Source organism: Crinia signifera, chromosome 5 (genome assembly GCF_055691185.1).
Source record: "Crinia signifera chromosome 5, ASM5569118v1, whole genome shotgun sequence".
NCBI classification, from domain to species: domain Eukaryota; kingdom Metazoa; phylum Chordata; class Amphibia; order Anura; family Myobatrachidae; genus Crinia; species Crinia signifera.
The window spans coordinates 279,090,274-279,116,253 of record NC_139221.1 but is presented as its reverse complement, the minus strand read 5'-3'; the positions used below and the strand labels follow the sequence as shown (position 1 = coordinate 279,116,253).

The 25,980-nt window shown below is 44.1% G+C and overlaps 1 protein-coding gene across 7 annotated transcripts in view; it reads left to right on the top strand.

The window, feature by feature from the left end:
- The window catches only part of LOC146081108 (sodium channel protein type 5 subunit alpha-like), a 388,187-nt gene that overhangs the window by 170,289 nt on the left and 191,918 nt on the right, over positions 1–25,980 (top strand). For all 7 annotated transcript variants that reach the window (XM_083189076.1, XM_083189080.1, XM_083189078.1 and 4 more), the window contains exon 7: positions 561–800. In XM_083189076.1, the coding sequence (XP_083045202.1) occupies positions 561–800 (240 nt within the window). The remainder of the gene's footprint in view (positions 1–560; positions 801–25,980) is intronic.

Sequence of the window (25,980 nt, the reverse complement as noted above, 5' to 3'; positions counted from 1 at the left end):
TGATGATAGAGAGGTTCTCCTAATGTGTAGGACCAGCAGTAGCGCCTTACTAGTGTGGCTGATGGACCGCATGTCATGATGATCCTCTGCATGCACACAAATGAACAAGCCTGCCAGCTTCTAGGGACTGCATTGACTGCAGTCCCTAGAAGCCAGATAGGCTGTTATGATAGCAAGGGTGAAGAAAACATCTCCCCTTGTGGCTGCCTGTCCAGCTCTTCTACTGGGTTGGTGAGGGGCCAATCCCTATGTAGAATCTGCCATTATGCAAGACATTTTTTATGCATGTGTTAAAATATTGCATTTTAGAAAATATTCCTCCATTCAGCATTTATTAGAAACAATTGTATATTATACGGAATAGCACATTCTTACTGCAGACACTTCAGAGACACATGAGTAGTATAATAATCCTGACACTCTATTATGATCCAGACACCTGGGAGACTTGTCATTCTCTTACAACGTGCAGTAGGTATACAACATACAATGTCGCAACCTTGCTGTGTTTGGTCCCGTGCTTCTGCTAGCCTGTCTCTTATTGTTGATGTTCTCCACAGGACTGAAGACCATTGTCGGAGCTCTCATCCAGTCAGTAAGGAAGCTTGCGGATGTAATGATTTTAACAGTTTTCTGTTTGAGCGTCTTTGCCCTGATAGGGCTGCAACTCTTTATGGGCCATTTAAAACAAAAATGTGTTCGAGATTTCATTGACTATAACAAAACTATATCCCAAAGCTTGTCTTGGGAAACGGAGAACTCTTCTTGGGCATCTTATGAGGAGTTCATCAAAGATGATAGTAAGTTTTTATTTTACATTTATGTCAAATAATGGTTGTTTCTGTCTGTGTTTTACTAAGTTGTAATATCTACTATTTATATATTTTTTGATTCATTCTTCTATTTAAATCGTACATACTGGCTTTTAAATTGTTTTATGACATTTGCAAATGTTCCGCTGCACTTTACAGAGAGTAATTAAATCATTAACATCAGTCCCTGCCCCACTGGAACTTACAGTCTACCGGGGTCAAGGGGGTTGGTGGTGCATTTTTTGTAACTTCGCTCTGAGCACCACCAACTCATTTGAATTCATTCTCCTGGGGATGGAACCCATGGAAATGTTTAAGGTAGTTTGTCTTTTCATAATTAATCAGGGCTGAGTTATAGGTCAATTCCCCCAAACTCACCTATTGGGGCAGATGTATTAAGCCTGGTGAAGAGATAAACTGGAGATAAAGTGGAAGGAGATAACGCACCAGCCAATCAGATCCCAACTGTCATATTTCAAACACAGCTGATTGGCTGGTGCGTTAACTCTTCCAAGTTATCTCCACTTTATCTCCAGTTTATCTCTTCTCCAGGCTTAATACATCTGCCCCATTGTACCTAGTGCTGGACCTACAGTATACCCCTTTTCTCTTCCCAGTCAGGACCATAAGGAGCGGTGCGCAAAGGGTGAGGCCACACAGGGTTGAATTCTCCAACCTGTCATTGTGTGGGGAGATACACTATGGGTATATTAAAAAAAGGTTAATTTTAGTCACTGTTTGTTCAGAGCTAGAACACACTATTATTAACACACTAATACTAACATTTCAAAATTAATATACAAATTAATCTGTCGGTATAATGTATGTGTGTTTTACCCCTGGTAGCCCAATATTAAGTAAGATCAATTTTAAACTAATCAACATCACCTAAAATAAAAATATATTGATCAACGTCTACCAAAATCGGCTTTTAGTATATGTACCCTTATGTCTTCTCCCATAATGCTGCGGGGGCGGTTCTGCTGTTTGGAAGACGCTCTGCAGACTCTGCATGAATAGCTATGAGCGCCATTCTGGGGGCTGGTGCAGAACAGGAGGAAATATGCCCTGTTACTTGGCTGCAATCTATAGTCCCTACCACATGTACACTAGGGTTAATTTTTATCAGAATCCAATTAACCAACCAGCAATGGTTTCGGATTGCGAGGAAAAACCCAAACAAACACTGGGAGATCATACATCCTCCTGAAATGCCATGGTGGGATTAGAACCCAAGACCTCAGTGCTGTGAGGCAGTAATGCTAACTATCACACCAACCATGCATGGGTTCAGAGTCTTAAACCTTATCCCGTTACTCACCACTTTATATATTATAGCTATGTCCATTTTCCTTTATCTAAAGCTTATATTTTATTAACATTAGCTGTCATGTAAATGGCACCATGCCAGTGTCTTTAAAAGACTACAGAAGGACTTGTCTTCACAATGATTCTTTCAAAATCTCATTTTCTTCTATCATATTCTTAAAGCCACAGCAGAAGTGGTCAATCGTCTCTTTAGACTACTAGAATATATACTGATTCTATCCATTTTGGTCATTTGTTGTGCTCTAATACAGTATATAACAATATTTTGATGTACAGTATAGGAACACTTCAGCAATTACATTGAAAACATTCATTATACAGCAATTTTCTACAAACATCGATTGTAATTGTTTTAAGATATTGATATCTTAAGTGCATTTTAGAACAGTTGTTCCATATGTAAGTCTAATTGTTTTATGTATTACCAAGGCGAATTTAAAGAACTCTGATCTCACATTTTCAGAATCTTTAACTGAGCAACTTTCATAACTTGTGCAGATAGAGAAGTATTATGCTAGATCCAGCAACTCACTGGAGGCGCACAATGCCTCATTTACATACACAATAACCATTAATGCATAAAATAAGAATAGGATAAAAAGAGCTGATGTCTTTACAACAATGTACAATTAATGTTATGCCTCAAAATTCCAAATGCAGATGAGCTTTACTGATATAATATAACAATAAACTACGGCTCCCGGGGTCAGACGATTGCATAATGTACAATATAACAAAATAAACAATCCTTAGTAACAGCAATGGACTGATTTATTTTCCACTGGTACTTTAATGCAATGCCCAGTGGCATAAGCATGACTGCACAGCATATGCAGTCCTGTAATTCTCTTTGACTAGTAATGGATAATGTCCTGCAGCATGGATAATGGCCGATCCATACAGAGACGGTGTTGTCTATAATATGACAGGCTGCTCACACGTAGTGTAACTGTGGACTCCAGTGTAGATAATGCACACTGCCGCCGATGGTGGTGATTTAGTCATCAGCATACAGTGCCCGTGCTGTGTGTCTCCACCTCACAGGGAGACGGATTATTAATGTCTGTCTTGTTGGCCTATAAATAGAAATATCGCAGGAAACGGTGGTCCCGTCGCCACTAGGTATCAGGAGGAGCCCGCGATTGCGGTGGCTGATGGGAGTCGTCACTGATCCAGTTCATGATTGTGGTCAGCTTGGTATATGTTGCAGTATTTTCCCAGATGGGATGCAATCATTATGTCAACATTTACCATGTTAGCAATTGTATTGTCGATACCACAATGTAAGCTGAGGAAGGAGAGTGTTGGGATGCAGGATGGGAGGGTTAAGGTCAGGCTGCAGGAGGGGAGGGTAGGGTTAAGCTGAGAGAGGGTTAAGGTGCCGAAACACTAGTGTGATTTGTGCCGTTTTCACATGATTCCGACGCATCAAGATGAGTAATCGGTTGAAAAGTGCCAAATCGTATGTGTTTAACCTCCAATTCTCATCTGATGCTCGATCCCCATGCACATGGGATGGGAGCCGGAGATTGCCGTGTCTGCTCTATAGATATATTGGATGCCGCAGCCATGACTGGGATTGCTTATGATGCATCATATGCAAAAGGACTGAATACGATCAGCATATGTGATGCTGCTGCCCTGAAAGATGCCGTGGAGTTCAATGGAAATCACATCTCATTGGTGCATGGGGGCCTTTATGGTTAAGCTGAGAAAGCACAACATCTATTCACTACCGCTCTGCTAAGCAGAGCTGCGAGTGATAAGGGGATCTCCCTGTGACATGGGACATCACGGGCCAAGGGTGGGACACTAAAACAGTTCCCCCAAAAAATGGGGTAGGGATCGTTTGGTCTACAGCAAGTTGGTCGACAGTCATTAGGTTGACACAGTTAGGTCGACATGGGGAAATGTCGCCGTGGTTCTAGGTCAACATGGGACACGGTTGACATTGGTCTAGGTCGACATGGGCTTAGGTAGACCGGTCAATAGGTCGACACAAGCATTAGGTTGACAGTGTCTAGGTCGACAGTCAAAAGGTCGACATGGGGTTTTTCGCTGTTTTTTTACCCGAATGTCGACACAGTCAACATGGACACAGTTTCAAGTGCACCACATCGCTCGCTTTGCTCGCAATGCTTCGGGCACGGTGCCTCGCTGCGCTTGGCATGCTATTTTATTCTGCCACCACGCCCTAGTGGATGGTAGAGCATGAAATACCACCTGCCGACACATGTCGGCTCAAAAAACAGTGCAAAACACCATGTCGACCTTTTGACTGTCGACCTAGACACTGTCGACATAATGCTTGTGTCGACCTAATGACCTGTCGCCCTAAATCCTTGTTGACCTATCCCAATGTCAACCTAACGGTTTTGACTTAATGATTGTCGACCAGCTTGCTGTAGACCCAATGACCGTATCCCAAAAAATGACAGTCCTACGAAAACCTTGAAGAGATAATACAATGTGCTACTTTGTGTTGGCTGCACAGAGAAATGACAGTTATTGAAGATGGAATATTATGAGCTCAGAAGCACAAATAGGTTCAGCACCGGAGTCACAGTGAAGGGGTTAAGTGTGCATTTATTGCAGAGATTGTATCAGAGGTTGAAAAAAAAAAGTTGGAAGTTTTTGAAAGACAAAATAACATGTTTCATGATTGGACAAGTCTTTTTGTTGATCTAATACGGCTAACTCCAGGAACAGACAGTTTTAGCGACACCTTATATGAAAGGTTTATAGCAAACCTTGTTCTAATTTTTAATGGTTTCACAGTAGTCATGTCGGGTATGAGAAGAGCGCACAAGATGACTTGTCACATTTGTACCTAAAGTAAACAAACAACAATTATTACTTTATTTTCTCAACATCCCACTGTAAAATCTAGTAGGCTGCGATTTGTTAAGATGAAATTGTTGTTTTATTTTCCTGCTAGACTTATATTGCCTCATTTGTTATAGGCGAAACATGCTGGATTTTGCTTCCAATAAAACTGGTGCTTTAAGAGTCTGAATTAGAGTTGATCAGTGAATTTGCAAATTGAGCAATTACTGGTTGACATGACAGGTTGACACATGAAATAGGATGACATGCATAAGGTCGACATGGATGGAAGGTTCAACACAAGCATTAGGTCAACAATGACTAGGTCGACAGTCAAAAGGTCAACCTGGGTTTTCACTTTTTTTTTTTTGTACTAAATGTAGACAGGGCCGGCGCCACCGCTAGGCAGCTCTAGGCATTTGCCTAGGGTTCCTGCTACTGGAGGGCGGCAGTTTCCAGCAGGTCCCCCCGGATGGAGGTAAGCAGATCTCCCCCCCTCCTCCCCCTCCAGAGCGACTAGGCCCCCCTCCCCAGCCCTGGAGTTACCTAGTGGCATCACCCGCCCCGCCCCCCCCAGCCGGCACGCTTAGCAGCACGGGCATCCGCATCACCCGACACCCCCTCCCTGGCTAACACTCCCCCCTCCCCGTGGAATGACGCGGCGGCCTGCCGCCACATCACCCAACACCCCCTCCCTGGCAACTCCCCCCCCCCCCCCCGGAACGCCGCATGGGGTGCTCTGGTGCCTTGCACCGGCACTGAATGTCGACATAGCCGACATGGACACTGTGTAAGTGTACCGCGTCCACTTGCATGGCTTGTTGCACTCTCCATGCTTTGGACATGGTGCCACACTACGCTCTACACACTATTTCTATTCTCCCTCCACACCCTAGTGGATGGTAGGGCATGAAATACAGCCTGACGGCACATGTCGGCTTAAAAAAAAAGTGAAAAACCCATGTTGACCTTTTGTCTATCGACCTAGCCATTGAGATACTGCAGAGAGGTGAGACAGCTATGCTATACAGTTGGAGATACTGCAGAGAGGTGAGACAGCTATGCTATACAGTTGGAGATACTGCAGAGAGGTGAGACAGCTATGCTATACAGTTGGAGATACTGCAGAGAGGTGAGACAGCTATGCTATACAGTTGGAGATACTGCAGAGAGGTGAGACAGCTTTGCTATACAGTTGGAGATACTGCAAAGAGGTGAGACAGCTATGCTATACAGTTGGAGATACTGCAGAGAGGTGAGACAGCTATGCTATACAGTTGGAGATACAGCAGAGAGGTGGGGCAGCTATGCTATACAGTTGGAGATACTGCAGAGAGGAGAGACAGCTATGCTATACAGTTGGAGATACAGCAGAGAGGTGAGGCAGCTATGCTATACAGTTGGAGATACTGCAGAGAGGTGAGACAGCTATGCTATACACAGTGGCGTAGCTAAGTTTTGGGCGCCCCCCCGCCGTTAGGGGGGGGCGCCCATACCCACCCCCCGCCGCCACCCCGTCGAGCACCCCCGGCCGCCCAGTCGCCCCGCCGCCCCGCCGCCTATGCTAACCCCCTCCCCCTCTGTCTTACCTATCGCGCTGGTCCCGGCGGCTCCGTCCGTTCATCTGCTGAGGACCACCACAAAATGGCCGCCCCCGTACAGCAGACAGTTGCAGAGAACTGTTTGCTATATGGGGGCAGCCATTTTGTTGTGGTCCTCTTCAGAAGAACGGAGCCGCCGGGACCAGCAAGATACGTAAGTCTGCGGGGGATTGGGGGGTAGGTAACTATAGCACCGCAGCCCCCGGCGCCCCCACATGCACAGCGCCCCCCCGCGGTGGCGGGGGCTGCGGTGCTATAGTTACGCCCCTGGCTATACAGTTGGAGATACTGCAGAGAGGTGAGACAGCTATGCTATACAGTTGGAGATACTGCAGAGAGGTGAGACAGCTATGCTATATAGTTGGAGATACAGCAGAGAGGTGAGACAGCTATGCTATACAGTTGGAGATACAGCAGAGAGGTGAGACAGCTTTGCTATACAGTTGGAGATACTGCAAAGCGGTGAGACAGCTATCCTATACAGTTGGAGATACTACTGAGCGGTGAGACAGCTATGCTATACAGTTGGAGATACTGCAGAGAAGTGAGACAGCTATGCTATACAGTTGGAGATACTGCAAAGAGGTGAGACAGCTATGCTATACAGTTGGAGATACTGCAGAGAGGTGAGGCAGCTATGCTATACAGTTGGAGATACTGCAGAGAGGTGAGGCAGCTATGCTATACAGTTGGAGATACTGCAGAGAGGTGAGACAGCTATGCTATACAGTTGGAGATACTGCAGAGAGGTGAGACAGCTTTGCTATACAGTTGGAGATACTGCAGAGAGGTGAGACAGCTTTGCTATACAGTTGGAGATACTGCAGAGAGGTGAGACAGCTATGCTATACAGTTGGAGATACTGCAGAGAGGTGAGACAGCTATGCACACTTAGGGCCTGATTCTGGTTGACTTGGTCCTCGGCGTATTCGCACCGGGGTCCGATGTTTGTGCTTTGCACACGTGTACATTCCCATATGCACATGTATAGGGCTGCTGTGCGGATAACATCTACATTCGCCGAGGCATTTGCACAGGGGCAGTTGGGATAGAGGCGAGCAGGGGGCTGGTGCATGGGGACACCAAGCATTTCCTGGGCATACCCACAAAAACGGATGTTTTAATTGGTGCCCTCATGTGAGCGCAGGCGGGCACAGGACGTCAGCTGCCCATCCCTTTCTCAGAGCAGGACGATGCAAATATATACTTATATTTGTGAACAGAGGAAAAATTATTTGATGGTCGGTTATCATCGAATGATTTAGCTCCCGTGCGCTCCCCTGCGAGTGGATGTTTATACTAAACGTACATTTGCAATGCGTCGGGTGTCGTTAGATGGCTCGCTAGGCAGCGATTAATGCTACTTAGTGAGTCAACCAGAATCAGGCCCTTATTACATTAATTAGATGTTAAGCTGCATTTCCCTGTATGGTGAGAACATTACAATAGAGGACAAGTGTACAGCAAGTGTCAGTGTGAGCAGCCTCTGTGCATTGTCTATATCCACATCTACGCATACCCAGGCTGGCACTCAGGGACGTGCGGTGAGCCCTGGCAAGTACTAGAACCAGATTTTGCACACAATATATGAGCCCTGGGGTACGTGCCGGCATTATATACATGTGTAGCAGTATACACTGCTGGAGATCCGCTGAGTTTTGATAAGAGGTGTGCAGAAAAGGTAGCCAGGTGAGGCACTGCCTCACCTGCCATAGACTTTGTGCTCCAAAGTTTTAACAATAAAAATTATTAGAATAATAAAAATAAGGTTTTTTTTATATATATTTTGTATTTTTGACATAGTTTATAAACTCAAAACTCCAGCGTACTGTATATGTTAGTACAGGGTTGCCAACCCTCCCGGAATGGCAAGGAGGATCCCGAAAATTGGGTCCCCCTCCCGTCCCCCCCGGAAAGGTAGGCCTTCTCCCGGATTCCGGCAGACCCCCCTTCCGCCCCCTAACGTACATGGTTGTATAAGCTTTAAATTGCCGCGATTCGCGGCTTTTCGGCAGAAGGGGGCTGGGCTAAATACGCTAATCATGCATATTTAGCCCCGACCCCTCACCGGAGACCCGCATATTGCGCGATTTGCATTACTGGGGGCAGGGACTGATGATGTCTCCATCAGGCCCCGCCCCCAGAGGTGATGCTGACAGTCTCCTGGAGAGTAGACTGTGAAAGTCGGAACCCTGTGTTAGTATGACAGGAAAGGCTCTGCCTCATCCCACCGAACGCTACTGCTGGCACTGAATCACAAGCAGTTAGAAGCTTTGAGGTCTGTGGCTGCGTGTGTGTGTGTGTGTGTGTGTGTGTGTGTACTTTGTTTTCCCTGCACATTGCTTACTGTGGTGAGCTGTATACTCATATCTTACCTCCATTTTTTCCAAAGCAGCAATGCATGTTTCAAAAGAAATTGGATTAGAAGCAGAGTCTTATAGAGGGCAAGATGTCCAGATGATATCTCTATTGCTTACAAAGGTGTCACATGAGATTTAACCCTATGAGAGTTTTCTGTATTGTACACAAGCATGCTGTGCCAACCAGCTCTGGCACAGTCCCCTCTAAAATGAGACACCGTAATAAAATAATTGGCCAGCACATTTCTCCACCAGGTATTGCGGTACAGTGTAAATGACCTGGGGAACCCCGAGAGTTCTGAACCTAACCAATTACTGCAAAGCTTGCAAGCCTAGTTAATGGCAGAGATGGGTAATCCATTATGCAGCCTGTTCTCCTGCCTGTGGGCACTGATGGTCCTGGATTCATTTCCTTGGTTTTATGTGCGTTTCTGCTTGTAAGAGAGAGAATAAGGCTTGGGGCCCAAACAAGGTGTTTTCTTAGGACCCCTTAGGTTTTTAATCAGGCTCTTTTTAATAGCGTTCATGATCCTAAAAATGATAACACCCAAGAGTGTATATAAAAAAATTCCCTACTTGACTCTCCCACCCTTACTGAAGTCCCCACACACAAGGCCACCAAGTAGAAGAGGTGCAAATGTTTCTCTGAGTCCTGACTGCTTTGCTCTATTGAGAGCAGCAATGGCCCAAGTTGCCCTCATTCTGATTTCTTAGGTTCCCTGCACAGTTGCATATTGTTATAAGCGCATGTGCAGGCCTTCTGTGCGGTCGCCTTCGCTGACCTGCACGGTTGCGATCGCATGGGGGGGGGGGGCCGTGGCTGCAGTGAGACATGGCAATGCTCAGCATTTCATGGGCATCCCCATGCAAACGCTGGACGTTCCTATGTAAATGCAGACGTGGAGTGGGGTGTTGGGGCGGGCGGCTGCCCTGTCTTCACCTGGCCACACACAAATATACAGTAAGTCAGTCTCCACTGACTAATATTTGTGAGACCACAAGAAATCATTGAATGATTTCTGCTGCAGCGGGACATACGATGGGATGTGTTTTCATAACACATCCCATAGCATGGTTGTGGGGGGATATGATGGCGGGTGGGGGGCGTGCATTCCCCGGGCCAGACTCTCTGGGACTCGGTAAGCTGCAAACTTAGCAGCTTACAGAGTCAACCAGAATGAGGGCCTTGGTTTTCTGTAAACTATACAAACTTTGCACATTGCACCACCCACTGTCTTAAGTAGGAATTTGTGGTAGAGGATTGTTATACTATATGTCATTTCCAACCCTTTATAAATACATACTGTATAGTAAACGGACAGTAGCAGCAATTTCCTCCCTACTACAGATAGGTGTTTGTAAAATGCTTGTATAGTCTTGTTGGAGCTTATATAAATCTCTGAATAGACAGGTAAGTCTGAAAGACTACTGTACACAGTCCCGATTCAGAGGTGGATAGTATACAGTAGCAGCTTCAGTTGTGCAGGTGCGGCAGATGATGGGCTGCCTACTGTAATGCTCATTGGCTCTTGCTCTAAGCCACCGTGACAGAAGTGCACTATCAGTCAGACAGTTGTTGTTTGAGAAAAAAACTCTGCTCCTTTAAAAGAACCTTTGAGTATGGTCGGTACCCCACACGGCCGCCGAACTCAGAGGCTAATACAATTGGCCGCATGTCTACGTTGACAGTCAATAGGTGAACCTCAAAAGATCAACATGCACAATGTGGATGATAGAGAAAGGTTGACACAAGCAATATGTTGAAACGGAAAAGGTTCGAACATGAAACGGTGAACATGAGTTTTCATTTTTCTCGTGCCATTGTTGACACCTGAGCACGTGGACTCCCAGTTAGTGAACTGTATGACTCTCTTTCGTTCACCAGGTACCTCTGTCTGCAACAGCTGCACCCGGCATACTTTACAGTTCCCATTCGGAGTTCAGGTGAATGGTAAAGTATGAAAAACGAAAAAGCAAAATTGGGTAAAACTCATGTCAATCTTTCATGTGTCAACCATTGACATGTTGACTGATTGCTTGTGTTGACCATATGGTTCCGACCTATCTACTTATGAACTAGACATTGGGCACTATTCAATCCCAGATTCCGACTGTCAGAAAGTTCCAACAGTCGGAATCCCTGGCCCAGCTCGACTGAACCTCGTCAGCCAGAATTCAATGTTCTGGCTGTTGAGTGTCGGAAAGTGAGTGTGTCGGCGAAAACGTCATCGGATTGTCAAAAACGTTCCTGAATTGCTTTAATGTCGGATCTGGAAACGGCGGCATTCCCCCCCTGGTGGAAATAGGGGCCGAGATTGAATACCCCCCATTGTCTGTGAGACAGTGGCAGGTGGGGAGTTTGACTGGGGCGGTACACCTATCAAACCGTAACGCAGGTGTCCTAAGGGGAGCTCAGGGAGGACAGAAACCTCCCGTGGAGCAGAAGGGGAAACTGTTAAATAGCTCTTGTACACAAAAGGACAGTTTTGTCTTATTTTTACCTTTATTATTGCCCTGGTATTGTATTCCTACATAAGCCACTAACCACGGGGTGCCACGTTAATACTATTAGGGGAGCAGAATAAATGGGCTGTGAATCTGTCTGTGACTGTGCAAGAGAGGCTATTAATAATTAAAATGTGTGTTAAGTATGGAGATTGCTAACCAGTTCGTTGGACGTTTGCTTTCAGACCTTATATTTATAGCTTATAATTAGAGATGTGCACCGGCCACTTTTCGGGTTTTGGGTTCTAAATACCTTGAGGTTTTGGGTTCTAATGGGTTTTGCCAAAACACCTCCTAAGTGTTTTGTGTTTGGATTTCTTGGGTTTTGGGTTCTGATTTTTTTGTTAAAAAAGCATAAAAACTGTTAAAATCGCATAATGTTTTTTTTTTTTTTGCTTCTATGCTATACAGGTTGAGTATCCCTTATCCAAAATGCTCGGGACCAGGAGGATTTTGGATAACGGATTATTCCGTATTTTGGAATATTTTAATATTTCAATGATGTATTTTGAAGTATCTTGCATTTATGCTGTATAAACACATAATATACACACAAATATATTTTATTACTACATAAAATACACACAAATATATTTTAATTGTTCAAAAAACAAGGTTTCAAAACGTGAAACAAAATGTGTGTACTATCTCAGCACTGAATTTGAATGCCAAGCAATCATTGTCTTGCACATATATAGTGCCAGTTACATATCATGTCCCCAGTGATGCTGTTACAAATGTCCCCAGTGAGTTTTTAGCAAAAAAAAATTTTTTTTTCACTTTCTGGAATGTCCGTATTTCGGAATAATTCGGATAACGGATATTCGGATACGGGATACTCAACCTGTATTAACCTCAATAACATTCATTTCCACTCATTTACAGTCTATTCTGAACAGCTCACACCTTACAATATTGTTTTTAGGGCAAAAGGTTGCACCGAGGTAGCTGGATAACTATGATAAGCCACACAAGTGTGCGGCACAAACACTAGACTGATATGGCACACTTAGCATCCCCTCTAGGCTGATACGGCACACCTAGAATTACCCCTGGACTGATATGGCACAGGTAGCATCACCCCTGGACTGATACGGCACATTTAGCATCACCCCTGGACTGATATGGCACACTTAGCATCCCCCCTAGTCTGATACGGCACATCTAGCATCACCCCTGGACTGATATGGCACAGGTAGCATTACCCCTGGACTGATACGGCACATTTAGCATCACCCCTGGACTGATATGGCACACTTAGCATCCCCCCTAGTCTGATACGGCACACCTAGCATCACCCCTGGACTGATATGGCATGCTTAGCATCACCCCTGGACTAATACAGCACACTTGGCAGCACCCCATGAATTATACGGCAGACTTGGCTTACCCCAGGAATTATACGGCACAGATGGTGGCACCCCTGACCTGATACAGCACACATGGAATTATACGGCACAGATGGCGGCACCCCTGGACTGTTACGGCACACATGGCGGCAGGCATGGAATTATACGGCAGACAAATTCCTGCAGTAAAAATAAAAATGTGTATTCTTTTAATTATAAAAAAGAGCAGCACACCTTACTTAGCAACACCCCATGAATTATACAGCACTCTTGGCTCACCCCTGGACTACAGCGCATTTAACAGCCCTTGCAGTAAAAAAAAATAAAACACCTTAATTTTATTTTCATTAAAAAAAAGGGCATCTCCCCTGGTCTGATATGGGACACATGGGGCACCCCTGGAATTATACGGCGCACATGCGGGCACCCCAGGACTGATACAGGACACATGGGGGCACCCCTGGACAAATACAGCACACATGTGGGCACCCCTGGATGGATACAGCACACATGTGGGCACCCCTGGACTGATAGTACTGGTAGCCAGTGGAAACAGCAGATTGGAATTATATACTGCAATAAATACTGGTAGCCAGTGGCAACAGACTGGAATTATGTACTGCGATAAATACTGGTAGCCAGTGGAAACAGCAGACTGGATTTTTATATACTGTGATAAATAATACTGGTAGCCAGCGGCAACAGCAGACTGGAATTATATACTGCGATAAATACTGGTAGCCAGTGGAAACAGCAGACTGGATTTATATACTGTGATAAATAATACTGGTAGCCAGAGGCAACAGCAGACTGGAATTATATACTGCGATAAATACTGGTAGCCAGTGGCAACAGCAGACTAGAATTATATACTGCAATAAATAAAATACTGGTAGCCACTGCCAGTGGCAACAGCAAACTGGAATTATATACTGTGATAGGTACTGGTAGCCAGGGGCAACAGCACACTGGAAATATATACTGCAATAGGTACTGGTAGGCACTAGCCAGTGGCAACAGCAGAGAGCAGACTGCAGCAGACACTAGGCAGTGCAGGGCAGGCAGTGGCACTAGCAGCACCAGTGGACTATCACACTGTGACTGACTATACAGGAGCAGACTCAGCAGAGGCAGGCCCCAGCACAAAGGAGAGACAGAACACAGCACCAGTCATCCTTGCAATGGTGATGTCTTGATCACTGAGCAGAGACACAGTACACAGCAGCACGGGCCCCAGCAGAGACCACACACAGCAGCAGCACACCCTTCCCTACCCTTCTCCGAGATTGGAGTGAAGATGGCGGCGCAAGGTTGCGGAATTTAAGGGTTCCGTGATCTCGCGAGAATCCGACGCCGGGCGATGACGTTTTGCCCGTGCGCCCGGATTCGAGTCAGGCGGAAAGCGCCGAGCGCTGCTCGTATCCGGGCCCGGATTGATGACGTCCGTGCTGGCTCGGATTTGAGGAATCCGAGCCCGCACATCTCTACTTATAATTATATATTTTTTTAAAAAGGTAATAACGAGATTCTTTACTTAAAATATAATTGAGAACTGAAATGTCTAAATCCCATAATACACAAAAGGTCAGCACTGGTCCTAATAAAACACCTACTTTCTTCACTGATCCTAAAACACAGCTTCAGGAGGAATTGCAGCATAAAGATAAGGCTTTATCCTTAATCGTTCCTCACACAGCACCATAAATTGTCAACGCAGACTGTGACTTTTATAATTCAACATGTTACCGTCTGCCATCTAGGATAAGGTGTTTTATTGGATTCATCAGGCTCATTGAATGGTCTCCGTAGAGCCACTTTATCAACAGTATTATTTTCCCGCTTACCCTGCATAATGGTGTATGTTTATCAAATATCTTCTAAAGTATGTTCAATCACACTACTGTAAGTTCCGTCTAATGTATGCACATATATTAAAAAATTATCCTTATCCTTTTTATATATTTAAACATTTTAACAACTATTTAAGTTTGTGTGTCTTTATTTTTAGTAATTAAAAGCTATTTATATTTTCTAATTTAAAGTCCCGTACACACTTGCCGACCTGGACGATGCCAATATAGTAACTATATCAGTAGCTGCCGATATTGTGCGTACACACTGGCTTGGATACTGATATCGTTCAAGTCACCGGGACCCGCTAAACATGTGGGTCGCGGGAGCTTGCATCGTTAAAGATACTGAGCGTACACACTAGACGACATTGTGAAAGATATTATTTAAAAGCCCCTTTACTGATCGATATTTTTCACAAAATTCTCTAGTGTGTATGGAGCTATATATACAGGTTGAGGCTAAATACCTCCCGGATTTCAAAGGGTAGCAAAAGAAAGAAAGAACCCGCCTCCTGTAATTAGGCTGCATCCTGTGAAAAGTACCTGGGCGCAGCCAGGCTCTCTGCTGCCCTGATGGCAACCTGGGGTGCTACTGTCTATGTGATAGGAAAAACTACTGGTGGCTGCCAATTATAAAATACGTGGTCAATCATAAGCACAACCCACCAACACATAACTGAACTAAGAATGATAGCTTAGCACTATTCACGTAATGTAATCATTTTAGATGAATTTCAAAATAAAAAACTTTTGGCCAAGGGGTGGTGTGAAAAAAATGCTGATCTTCACGGGCGCCATAATTCAAGAAAGTCTTCATGCCTCACTGATATCACTACAATATTCTGCTCCAATCATGGTGACAAGTACACTTATACCCCTTTCACATCGCACTTTTAAAACGGTAAATTGCCGTTTTTTTCCCTTTTTAAAACGTTTAAGCCTGCACTGTGAATGCACCACAGCCGATTTACCGTTTAAAGTTAACTGGCATTTCGAACCGTGTAAAAAGCAGAGTCCTACACGGTTCCTTGCCGTTTTTTGTGCAATGTGAATGTGTACAATGCTATGCATTCACAGTGCAGGCTTAAACGTTTTAAAAAGGGGAAAAAAAACGGCAATTTACCGTTTTAAAAGTGCGATGTGAAAGGGGTATAAACCGGTATTTAAAACGGTAATCTGCGGCAATGTTAAGGCTCTGACCCGTTTTAATTACCGTTTTAAATACCGGTTTTTAAAACGTGTCGGCGATGTGATGTCCCTTTCAGACCGCACTTTTAAAACGGTAAATTGCCGTTTTTTTACCGTTTTAAAACGGTAATGTGTGCGGTCTGAAAGGTCCAGTCCCACTTAACCGGTTAGAAAATGCCGTTTTTTCTAACCGGTTAAAATGCAGGGTCCTACCCGTTTCTGAACCGGTATTTTAGCGCAAAAATCGGCTCAGAAACGGTATTTAGGACCCAGCCAATGAGCTGGGTCCTAAATTCAGCACAGTGAATACTTAATGAGCGCTCATTAAGTATTCACAGCACTGGAGCCCCCCCGCGCGTGTCGACACCCCCCGCGCGCGTGTCGACGCCCCCCGCGCGTGTCGACGGCCCCCCCGCGTGTCGGCGCCCCCCCCCCCCCCCCCGTGTCGACTTACCCCGTGCCGGTATCTCCGTTGTGGTTCCCGGCACTGCAGCTCAGTATGCTCGGAAAGCACTTATGAAAAAAGTGTCTTTCAGAAAATGGCTGCCCCCCATACGGAAGACAGTTTTTTTAAACAGGGTTTCCTATGGGGCAGCCATTTTCTGGAAGACACTTTTTTCATAAGTGCTTTCCGAGCATACTGAGCTGCAGTCCACAACGGAGGTACCGGCACGGGGTAAGTCGACACGGGGGGGGGGGGGGGGCGCCGACACGCGGGGTGGGGTGGGGGGGCGTCGACATGCGCGGGGGGCGTTGACATGCGCGGGGGGCGCCGACATGCGCGGGGGCGTCGACATGCTCTCGGTCGACACGCGAGGGGGGGGGGGGAGCTGCACGAAGGGGAGGGCTGAAGGCTGCACTGGCTTTGACCCTGTATTTGGAAAGTTTCCAAAAACGGGTCTGCCAGTGTCAAAAAATCGGCACTTAAACGGTAATATACCGTTTAAGTGCTGCGGTGTGAAAGGGGTTTTATCTGGCAGACCCGTTTTTGGAAACGTTTCCAAATACAGGGTCAAAGCCAGTTATGCGGTCTGAAAGCAGCATGAAAGTGGTATAATGTAGCTTTCACATCACACTTTTAAAACGGTATATTGCCGTTTTTTTGCCTTTTAAAACGTTTAAGGCTGCAGTGTGAAAGTGTCATAGTTGAAATACCATTTAAAGTTAACTGGTATTTCAACACGTTTAAAAAGCAGAGTCCTACCCGTTTTAAAGCCAATTCAGAGCCGTTTTTTGTGCTGTCTGAATGGCACTGAAATGGTATTTAGTAAAAAATAAAGGTTAGAGCACTGTGATAGGCTGTCCCTTGTCTTGTGTCCCTTCCCTGAACCAGGAAATAAGCTGTGGGTAGAAACGTGTTCAGAGGTTAAACGGCTTGACTGGTGATGTGAATTGTACTTAAACAGTATTTTTAAATGGTAATCTGCTGCAATATGAACACTAGACCCGTTTAAAATACCATTTAAAATTACAGTTTTTCAAAACGTTTCAAAATGCTTTATGTGATATGAAAGCTACATTAAAGATGTCCCCATTAACACAAAGAGATCTATTTATCATTGGTATCAATATTATCATTATGTATCTATCACTTCATATCTCTGTGATACATTATGACCTACTGCTGCAGCTACCCATGATGGGGCTGCTGGCACTTGTGACATTGCCTTTGTCTAGGGCAGTGATGGGGAACCTTTGCCTCTCCAGCTGTTGTTGAACTACACAGCCCAACATGCCCTGCTACAATTTTGCTATTTGGCCATGCCAAAACTGTAGTAGGGCATGCTGGGATGTGTAGTTTAACAGCAGCTGGAGAGGCAAAGGTTCCCCATCACTGGTCTAGGGACTTGGCTTATCACTGCTTGTAAAATAACCCTACTTTAGCAGACTGAGAATAGACGTGATTGCGTAAATTTATTACGTATCTTACCATGTGGATCTATGGTTATTTATGTCAAATGTGGATCTATGGTCATCTACTGTATGTCAAATGTTTGCCAAAATATTTCAATAAATTACATTGGCAATGCTGATAACATCTGAGCTATGGTGAAAACATGAATTGCCAGTGGCGGCTCCTACCTTTAGACTTAAGTGGGGCTGCATGTTCCTGGGTACTGCTCATTGCAAACAGTTATTAATTATTTGCAGGTTATTAGTTTGATTTGCGCTGTACAAATGTTTGTATGCAATTACTGTAAACAAATGATGTACTCATATGCACATAAACACAGGCACAGAGCAAAATACGCACTTTTAATAACTTTAATATTAATTAAAGTACAAAAAATGATACTCCTAATAAAGATCTACACACAGATGTTATTAAAATAAAATAAACTTCCATGCACCTCTCTGGTGCAATGTATACCTTCCTTCAGCTGCATCACACTGAGTGACTCGCTGAAGTCTGGGCATGCTCACTGCAGAGGATTTTCTTCTGCTGGGCTGCACAGGCAGCAGCCCATGGAAGCACTGTAGCTCTGGAGATTTGCACAGAATGGCTTCCTGCTGGAAAGCTATTGCTGTCATCGCTCCATGTACTGACAGCCCAAGAAGGGGAGGAGTTTCCAGCTCTGTGGCTCTGTGTATGATGAGCAGTAGCAGTTTCCAATAGTAGGAATGTACTACATGCTAGGGATGACCATCGACCATCGATGAATCGAAATCATCGATGGTTCATGGCCGATGTTGAATACTTTTGCCATCGATGGGGAGAACCAGATGGTTTCCCTCCATCGATGGAACAGCAAAACAAAGTTTTGCTTTTTTTTTTTCTTCTTCAAAGTGCCGGGACACGGAGCATAGGTCCACCCCCGACACTCGCGAAGCCCCGCCCCCGTGTTTTGATTGGCCCAAAGGCCAATCAATCAACCACAATGGATGACCATCTATATGTAAAAATATCGATGGTCATCCATTGCATAGTTAAGCACTATCGATTGCCAGTTGCAGAATTGCCATTGATGGCAACCATCAGTAGCAATGGCAACGATGGCCATCCCTACTACATGCTGAACTCCTCCCCATAGGGTTGGGCTGTTGCTGTGTCTGCACTGCTGCTTCATGAAGCCTGGTGAGAGGAGGTTACCAGCATGTCAGAGACACAGACAGCCAGCACCAGAGCTCCGGAGGTGGTGGTGGTGGTGGAGGGGGGGGGGGCGCAGGGGGAAGCACCGGAGCTCTGGTGCTGTCTGTCTGTGTCTCTGGTGTTGGGATTTTGACTGGAGGGGCTGCAGCCCTGCAGCCCTATAGCAGGAACCTCCTCTGTGAATTACGCAAGAGTCCCCCCTTCATCACCCCATATTACTAATGGCAATGATTGTGGGACATCGTGCTTTGGTACATAAAGTAGAGAGTGTGGACTCCACTTGATATTTGACATCTATTCATGGACTTCACCCACGTGTGACGCTTGCCTCTGATACTGGAGCACTATAGTTGATTAGCAGTTGGGAAGAAAAACAGATTCTTCTGTACATTGTGATCCGTGCCTCAATAGAGAGGGGACCATTGCCGAAATAGACTTTGCTTTGATTATCTTTGCAGTGCTGACTGCTGACCTGCCTCTGTCAGAAAATTCCTATGCTGTGATGATAAAGTTCTGGGCTGTGTAACACACTGATAGTCGCTTATCCTGTCAACATAGTAACACCCTACAAGACCAAAACAGTATGGTAACCCAAATCATTCTGGGGAGAGATCCTGTACAAAAGAGAGGGTAATTTCAGGAGGCATACATGTTGGCTGTCGATATTTAAAATGTTTAGATTTCTGTGTCTGCTTCAGAACATACTTGCCGACTTCTTCAAACTCCTCTCCGGGAGAAGCCTGGAGAGGAGTGAGAGGGGGCTGGGAAGAGGCTACGTTTTGGGGGCAGGGCGAGGCTGACATCACTAAGCCCCACCCCTATGACTGGCAGCTGCAACAATTTGCGGGTCCGTGGATGGTGGGAGGGGCAAAAATGATGCAAATTGCAGCGATTCGTGTCATTTTAGCCCCGCCCCCTCGGGAAATTAGGGGGTTTATACCGCGGGGAAGGCGTGAACCAGGGCTGTGGGGAAAATGCGGGAGACTTGCCCCCCTTCCCGGGGGTTCGGGAGAGGGACCCGGTTTGCGGGACCCTCCCAGCCATTCCGGGGGGGTAGGCAAGTATGCTTCAGAATATTGAATTACCCAAAGCCAATAAAAGACCAACAGGGCAACTTTCCTGCATTACCTTGAATCCATAAGCAAAAACAACATCTGTCATGCTCAGCCTCAGTCCTAGCCTGCGACAGCAGCTTCTGTTGTATCTAAAGTAAAATACAGCATTTCACTGTCCTTTATGTAGTTACATGGGCTTTATATAACTTTCAATAGAGAATCTATTCATTGCCTATTTATATTGTGGAACATTCTATCTTCTTACCCAGGATGTGGATTCCTTTAGAATAAATGCACCCGGCTGTTTATGCTGTTTAACCTTTTTTTTTTTTCTTTTTATAAACGTGTTGATGATACAGTGCAGATGGCAGTACAGATAGTATGTTGTGCTTTTTATCTCTGTCGGTTTCTGTCCACCATAAGAGAATTCACGAAACACTTATTTGCACAAACATTAATAGTATGCTCTCACAGGGCGAGAGGTACTAAACCTTGAAAAGTGATAAACCACCAACCAATCAGCTACTGTCTGTAATTTTTACACAACCTGTGACATGGCAGGTAGGAGCTGATTGGTGGTTTTATCACTCTCCATTTTATCACTTTTTAAGCTTAATACATCCGGCCTACAGTGTTTTTTTTTATGACTGGAGTCAATGATGTATTTATCATTGATAATTGTAACAATTTTGAAAAAGTTAATATATATATATATATATATATATATATATATATATATATATATATATATATATATATATATATATTGGAAACTGTTATTGGTACCCTTTGATAAGTAGGACCATCAAATGTGATCCAGCATATATTGGCAAATTCCTAGTTTAATGCATAGTTATGGGCCCCATACATCAGCAATTAATTGTGACAATTTTCAGATATGGAGATGATTGCCACAATTAATTTTAGATGTGTGGGCTCCCCCTTTTGGCAATCCCAATCACAATCGCCAATCGATTGCTATATCAGGTTTTTAAACATGCTTAATAATCTGGTATTATCTGCAGATCTTTTTTAGATGTGTGGGCATTCCCAATTCGTTTTCTTCATCTATTTACATTATGAACAGCTGAAATGACAATCGATTGGGGCAATTTTCAGATATGAAGATGCAATCTTTAGATGGAAAAATCTGCCGATCACTGAAAAAAGCTGTAATGTGTGGGCAAAGTCGGATAGATCTGAAAATCCATTTATCTGGCCAAAATATCCCAATATCTGAAAATCCATAAATTGTGATTGCTGATGTATCCATGAGACTCTGTGAATTAGCAGCAATCTCTCCCTCATTAGTGCAGAAATCTCCCTCATGTCACCTAGCCCACATTACACTGTTACATTTTGGGAAGAAAAGGAATGAGAGATAGATACATTTATATTGAATCACCAGCACCATTTACCTGCATTGGTGATAGAACACAATGATTGCTCTGGCTACATTCATGTCTTGTGGCCATTTAGATGGAACCACGTGTAAAGCACAATAGATGAACAATCCACGACACGTATCAGCTCTTACTAACTGCTTTGGGGCTCATTTATATTTGGATATAAGTCATTTTACAAGAGTCCTCTCAGTAGTACACACCCATGCGTCTAGGTGCCACGTTTGCAATCTGTTTTCTCAATCTCTCCATATATGGAACTAGACACGCCCTTTGGGTGGAGCATGGCACGCCCCCTCAATGTAGTGCAGTGCAAAATTCTACTACCAACTGTAATCTCCCTGAAACTAGTTTTCAAAAGTAGGCAAGTATGGTTTAATGTAAATGCATCAGAAGGATAATGATATGCATAGTGACATAATGCGTCTTCATAATAATTCTGATGGCTGAGCTCATTTTGCATAAGTGCTGATTTGTATTTTTAAATGTGTGTGTGTGTGTGTGTGTGTGTGTGTGTGTGTGTGTGTAGTGCATTATCTGCTCACGCACATATATTGACATTACTAAGCAAATATGACATTTAAGGAAGGCGCATATGGATGTGAACAAGGCAAGTGCAGGGGAGGCTCACGCTTCCTCCTCTGTGTGGCTGATCTGCTGCATTGTCACCTGCTGTGTTTTGTAGGGAGGGGATTAAAGTATTATACTCTCCAGAGAGCATCCTTCCACATTATCACAAGTCAAACACTCTCCCTGCTTGGTCATTAGCGTCTCAGGTTACATATCACTTCCATTTAGGCTGAGACTGGGCCCTTGTGGTGTGCGCGTGTTTCCTCCTTACACAGTGTTTTATGTGACAGCAATATCTCAGCGATCATTAATGTGAGGGGAACGGGGACATTTGCCCTTAGGCCAAATATAATGCAGTCTGTCAGACCAGACCATTGAAGTGATACTTTATAGATCATATATTGCTTTTTTCTGTATTTGATTGCTTAGCAAATTTTCTGTTTAATCAGATCTTTAGTATGGTTACAACCTATTGTGGTTACAGCCTAGTGACTCCAGAGATCTCAGTTGGGCTGTGTTACACTTTAATGCACAGCAAACCCACAAACAAAGGGGCAAATGTAATTAGTGCAACTCATGTAAATCTCTCATCTATATAAATCACCTGACACTCTATGGATAATGTTCGCCATAAATTACTAACGTGCCTATTGTAATTAGGGCTTTCAAACATTTCAACTGTTTATTAACCCCTTACCGACACAGCCTGTTTTTGCCTTCCTGACAGAGCCCTTTTTTTCAAATCGGACATGTATCACTTAAGTGGGGATAACTTTTTTTTGCTTTTACTTATCCCAGTGATTTTGAGATTGTTTTCTCGTGACACATTGTACTTCAAGTTAGTGGTAAATTTTGGTCGATACAGTCTGTGTTTTTTTGTGAAAAATACCAAAATGTCGTAAAAAAATTGAAAATTTAGCAATTTGCAAAATGTTAAATTTTCTGCTTGTGAGACAAATAATCATACCACTCAAAATAGTTAATAACTAACATAGACCATATGTCTACTTTCTGTTTTCATCATTATTTCAACCTCCTTTTAATTTTTTTGGACACTAGGAGGCTTAAAATATGAATAGCAAATTCTCAAATTTTCAAGAAAATTTCAAACACTGATTTTTTTAGGGACCAGTTTAGTTCTGATGTGACTTTGAGGGACTTGTATGTGAGACACCCCCACAAATGATGCCATTTCAAAAACTGCACCCCTCACAGTATTCAAAACAGCATTTTGGAAGTTTGTTAACCCTTTAGGTGTTTCACAGGAATTAAAACAAAGTGTAGGTGAAATTTGAAAATTTCATTTTTTTTGCAGATTTTCAATTTTAATACATTTTTCTAAGGAACACAGTAGATTTTACTAGAGAAATGTGACTAAAAATTGATTCCCCCAATTCTTTTGTTTTCATAAATATCCTATATGTGGCCCTAGTGTACACGTTGACCAAACCACAGGCTTCATAATAGAAGGAGCACCTACTTGATTTTGGAGCCTCCTTTTTATGAGATTATTTTTTAGGCACCATGTAGGTTTCTAGGCACCATAAGATGCTAAAAGTTAGGAACCCCCCCACAAGTGACCCCATTTTGCAAACTACACCCCTCAGGGAATTCATCTAGGGGTATAGTGTACATTTCAAACCCCCAGGGGTTTCACCAATTTTGGTACAACTGGGCTGTGAAAATGAAAAATTTAATTTTTTTACACAAAAATGCAGTTCTGGCTCAAAATTTTTCATTTTCACAAGGAATGAAGGAGACAAAGCACCCCAAAATCTGTGCCCCAATTTCTCCCGAGTACGGCAATGCCTCATATGTGACCATAAAATACCATTTGGGTGCATGGCAGGACTCAGAAGGGAAGGAGTGATATTTGGATTTTGCCGCACAGATTCTGGTAGAATGAATGGTGGGTGCTATGTCGCATTAGCAAGACCCCCGAAGCACCAATACAGTGGAACACCCCCACAAGTGACCCCATTTTGCAAACTACACCCCTCAGGGAATTCATCTAGGGGTATAGTGTACATTTCAAACCCCCAGGGGTTTCACCAATTGTGGTACAACTGGGATGTGAAAATGAAAAATTAAATTTTTTACACAAAAATGCAGTTCTGGCTCAAAATTTTTCATTTTCACAAGGAATGAAGGAGACAAAGCACCCCAAAATCTGTGCCCCAATTTCTCCCGAGTACGGCAATGCCTCATATGTGACCAAAAAATACCATTTGGGTACATGGCAGGACTCAGAAGGGAAGGAGTGATATTTGGATTTTGCCGCACAGATTCTGGTGGAATGAATGGTGGGTGCTATGTCGCATTAGCAAGACCCCCGAAGCACCAATACAGTGGAACCCCCCCACAAGTGACCCCATTTTGCAAAATAAACCCCTCAGGGAATTTATCTAGGGGTTTAGTGTACATTTCAAACCCCCAGGGGTTTCACCAATTGTGGTACAACTGGGCTGTGAAAATGAAAAATTACATTTTTTTACTCAAAAATGCAGTTCTGGCTCAAAATTTGTCATTTTCACAAGGAATGAAGGAGACAAAGCACCCCAAAATCTGTGCCCCAATTTCTCCCAAGTACGGCAATGCCTCATATGTGACCAAAAAATACCATTTGGGTGCATGGCAGGACTCAGAAGGGAAGGAGTGATATTTGGATTTTGCAGCACAGATTCTGGTGGAATGAATGGTGGGTGCTATGTCGCATTAGCAAGACCCCCGAAGCACCAATACAGTGGAACCCCCCCACAAGTGACCCCATTTTGCAAACTACACCCCTCAGGGAATTCATCTAGGGGTATAGTGTACATTTCAAACCCCCAGGGGTTTCACCAATTGTGGTACAACTGGGATGTGAAAATGAAAAATTTAATTTTTTACACAAAAATGCAGTTCTGGCTCAAAATTTTTCATTTTCACAAGGAATGAAGGAGACAAAGCACCCCAAAATCTGTGCCCCAATTTCTCCCGAGTACGGCAATGCCTCATATGTGACCAAAAAATACCATTTGGGTGCATGGCAGGACTCATAAGGGAAGGAGTGATATTTTGATTTTGCAGCACAGATTCTGGTGGAATGAATGGTGGGTGCTATGTCGCATTAGCAAGACCCCCGAAGCACCAATACAGTGGAACCCCCCACAAGTGACCCCATTTTGCAAACTACACCCCTCAGGGAATTCATCTAGGGGTATAGTGTACATTTCAAACCCCCAGGGGTTTCACCAATTGTGGTACAACTGGGCTGTGAAAATGAAAAATTACATTTTTTACACAAAAATGCAGTTCTGGCTCAAAATTTTTCATTTTCACAAGGAATGAAGGAGACAAAGCACCCCAAAATCTGTGCCCCAATTTCTCCCGAGTACGGCAATGCCTCATATGTGACCAAAAAATACCATTTGGGTACATGGCAGGACTCAGAAGGGAAGGAGTGATATTTGGATTTTGCCGCACAGATTCTGGTGGAATGAATGGTGGGTGCTATGTCGCATTAGCAAGACCCCCGAAGCACCAATACAGTGGAACCCCCCCACAAGTGACCCCATTTTGCAAAATAAACCCCTCAGGGAATTTATCTAGGGGTTTAGTGTACATTTCAAACCCCCAGGGGTTTCACCAATTGTGGTACAACTGGGCTGTGAAAATGAAAAATTACATTTTTTTACTCAAAAATGCAGTTCTGGCTCAAAATTTGTCATTTTCACAAGGAATGAAGGAGACAAAGCACCCCAAAATCTGTGCCCCAATTTCTCCCAAGTACGGCAATGCCTCATATGTGACCAAAAAATACCATTTGGGTGCATGGCAGGACTCAGAAGGGAAGGAGTGATATTTGGATTTTGCAGCACAGATTCTGGTGGAATGAATGGTGGGTGCTATGTCGCATTAGCAAGACCCCCGAAGCACCAATACAGTGGAACCCCCCCACAAGTGACCCCATTTTGCAAACTACACCCCTCAGGGAATTCATCTAGGGGTATAGTGTACATTTCAAACCCCCAGGGGTTTCACCAATTGTGGTACAAC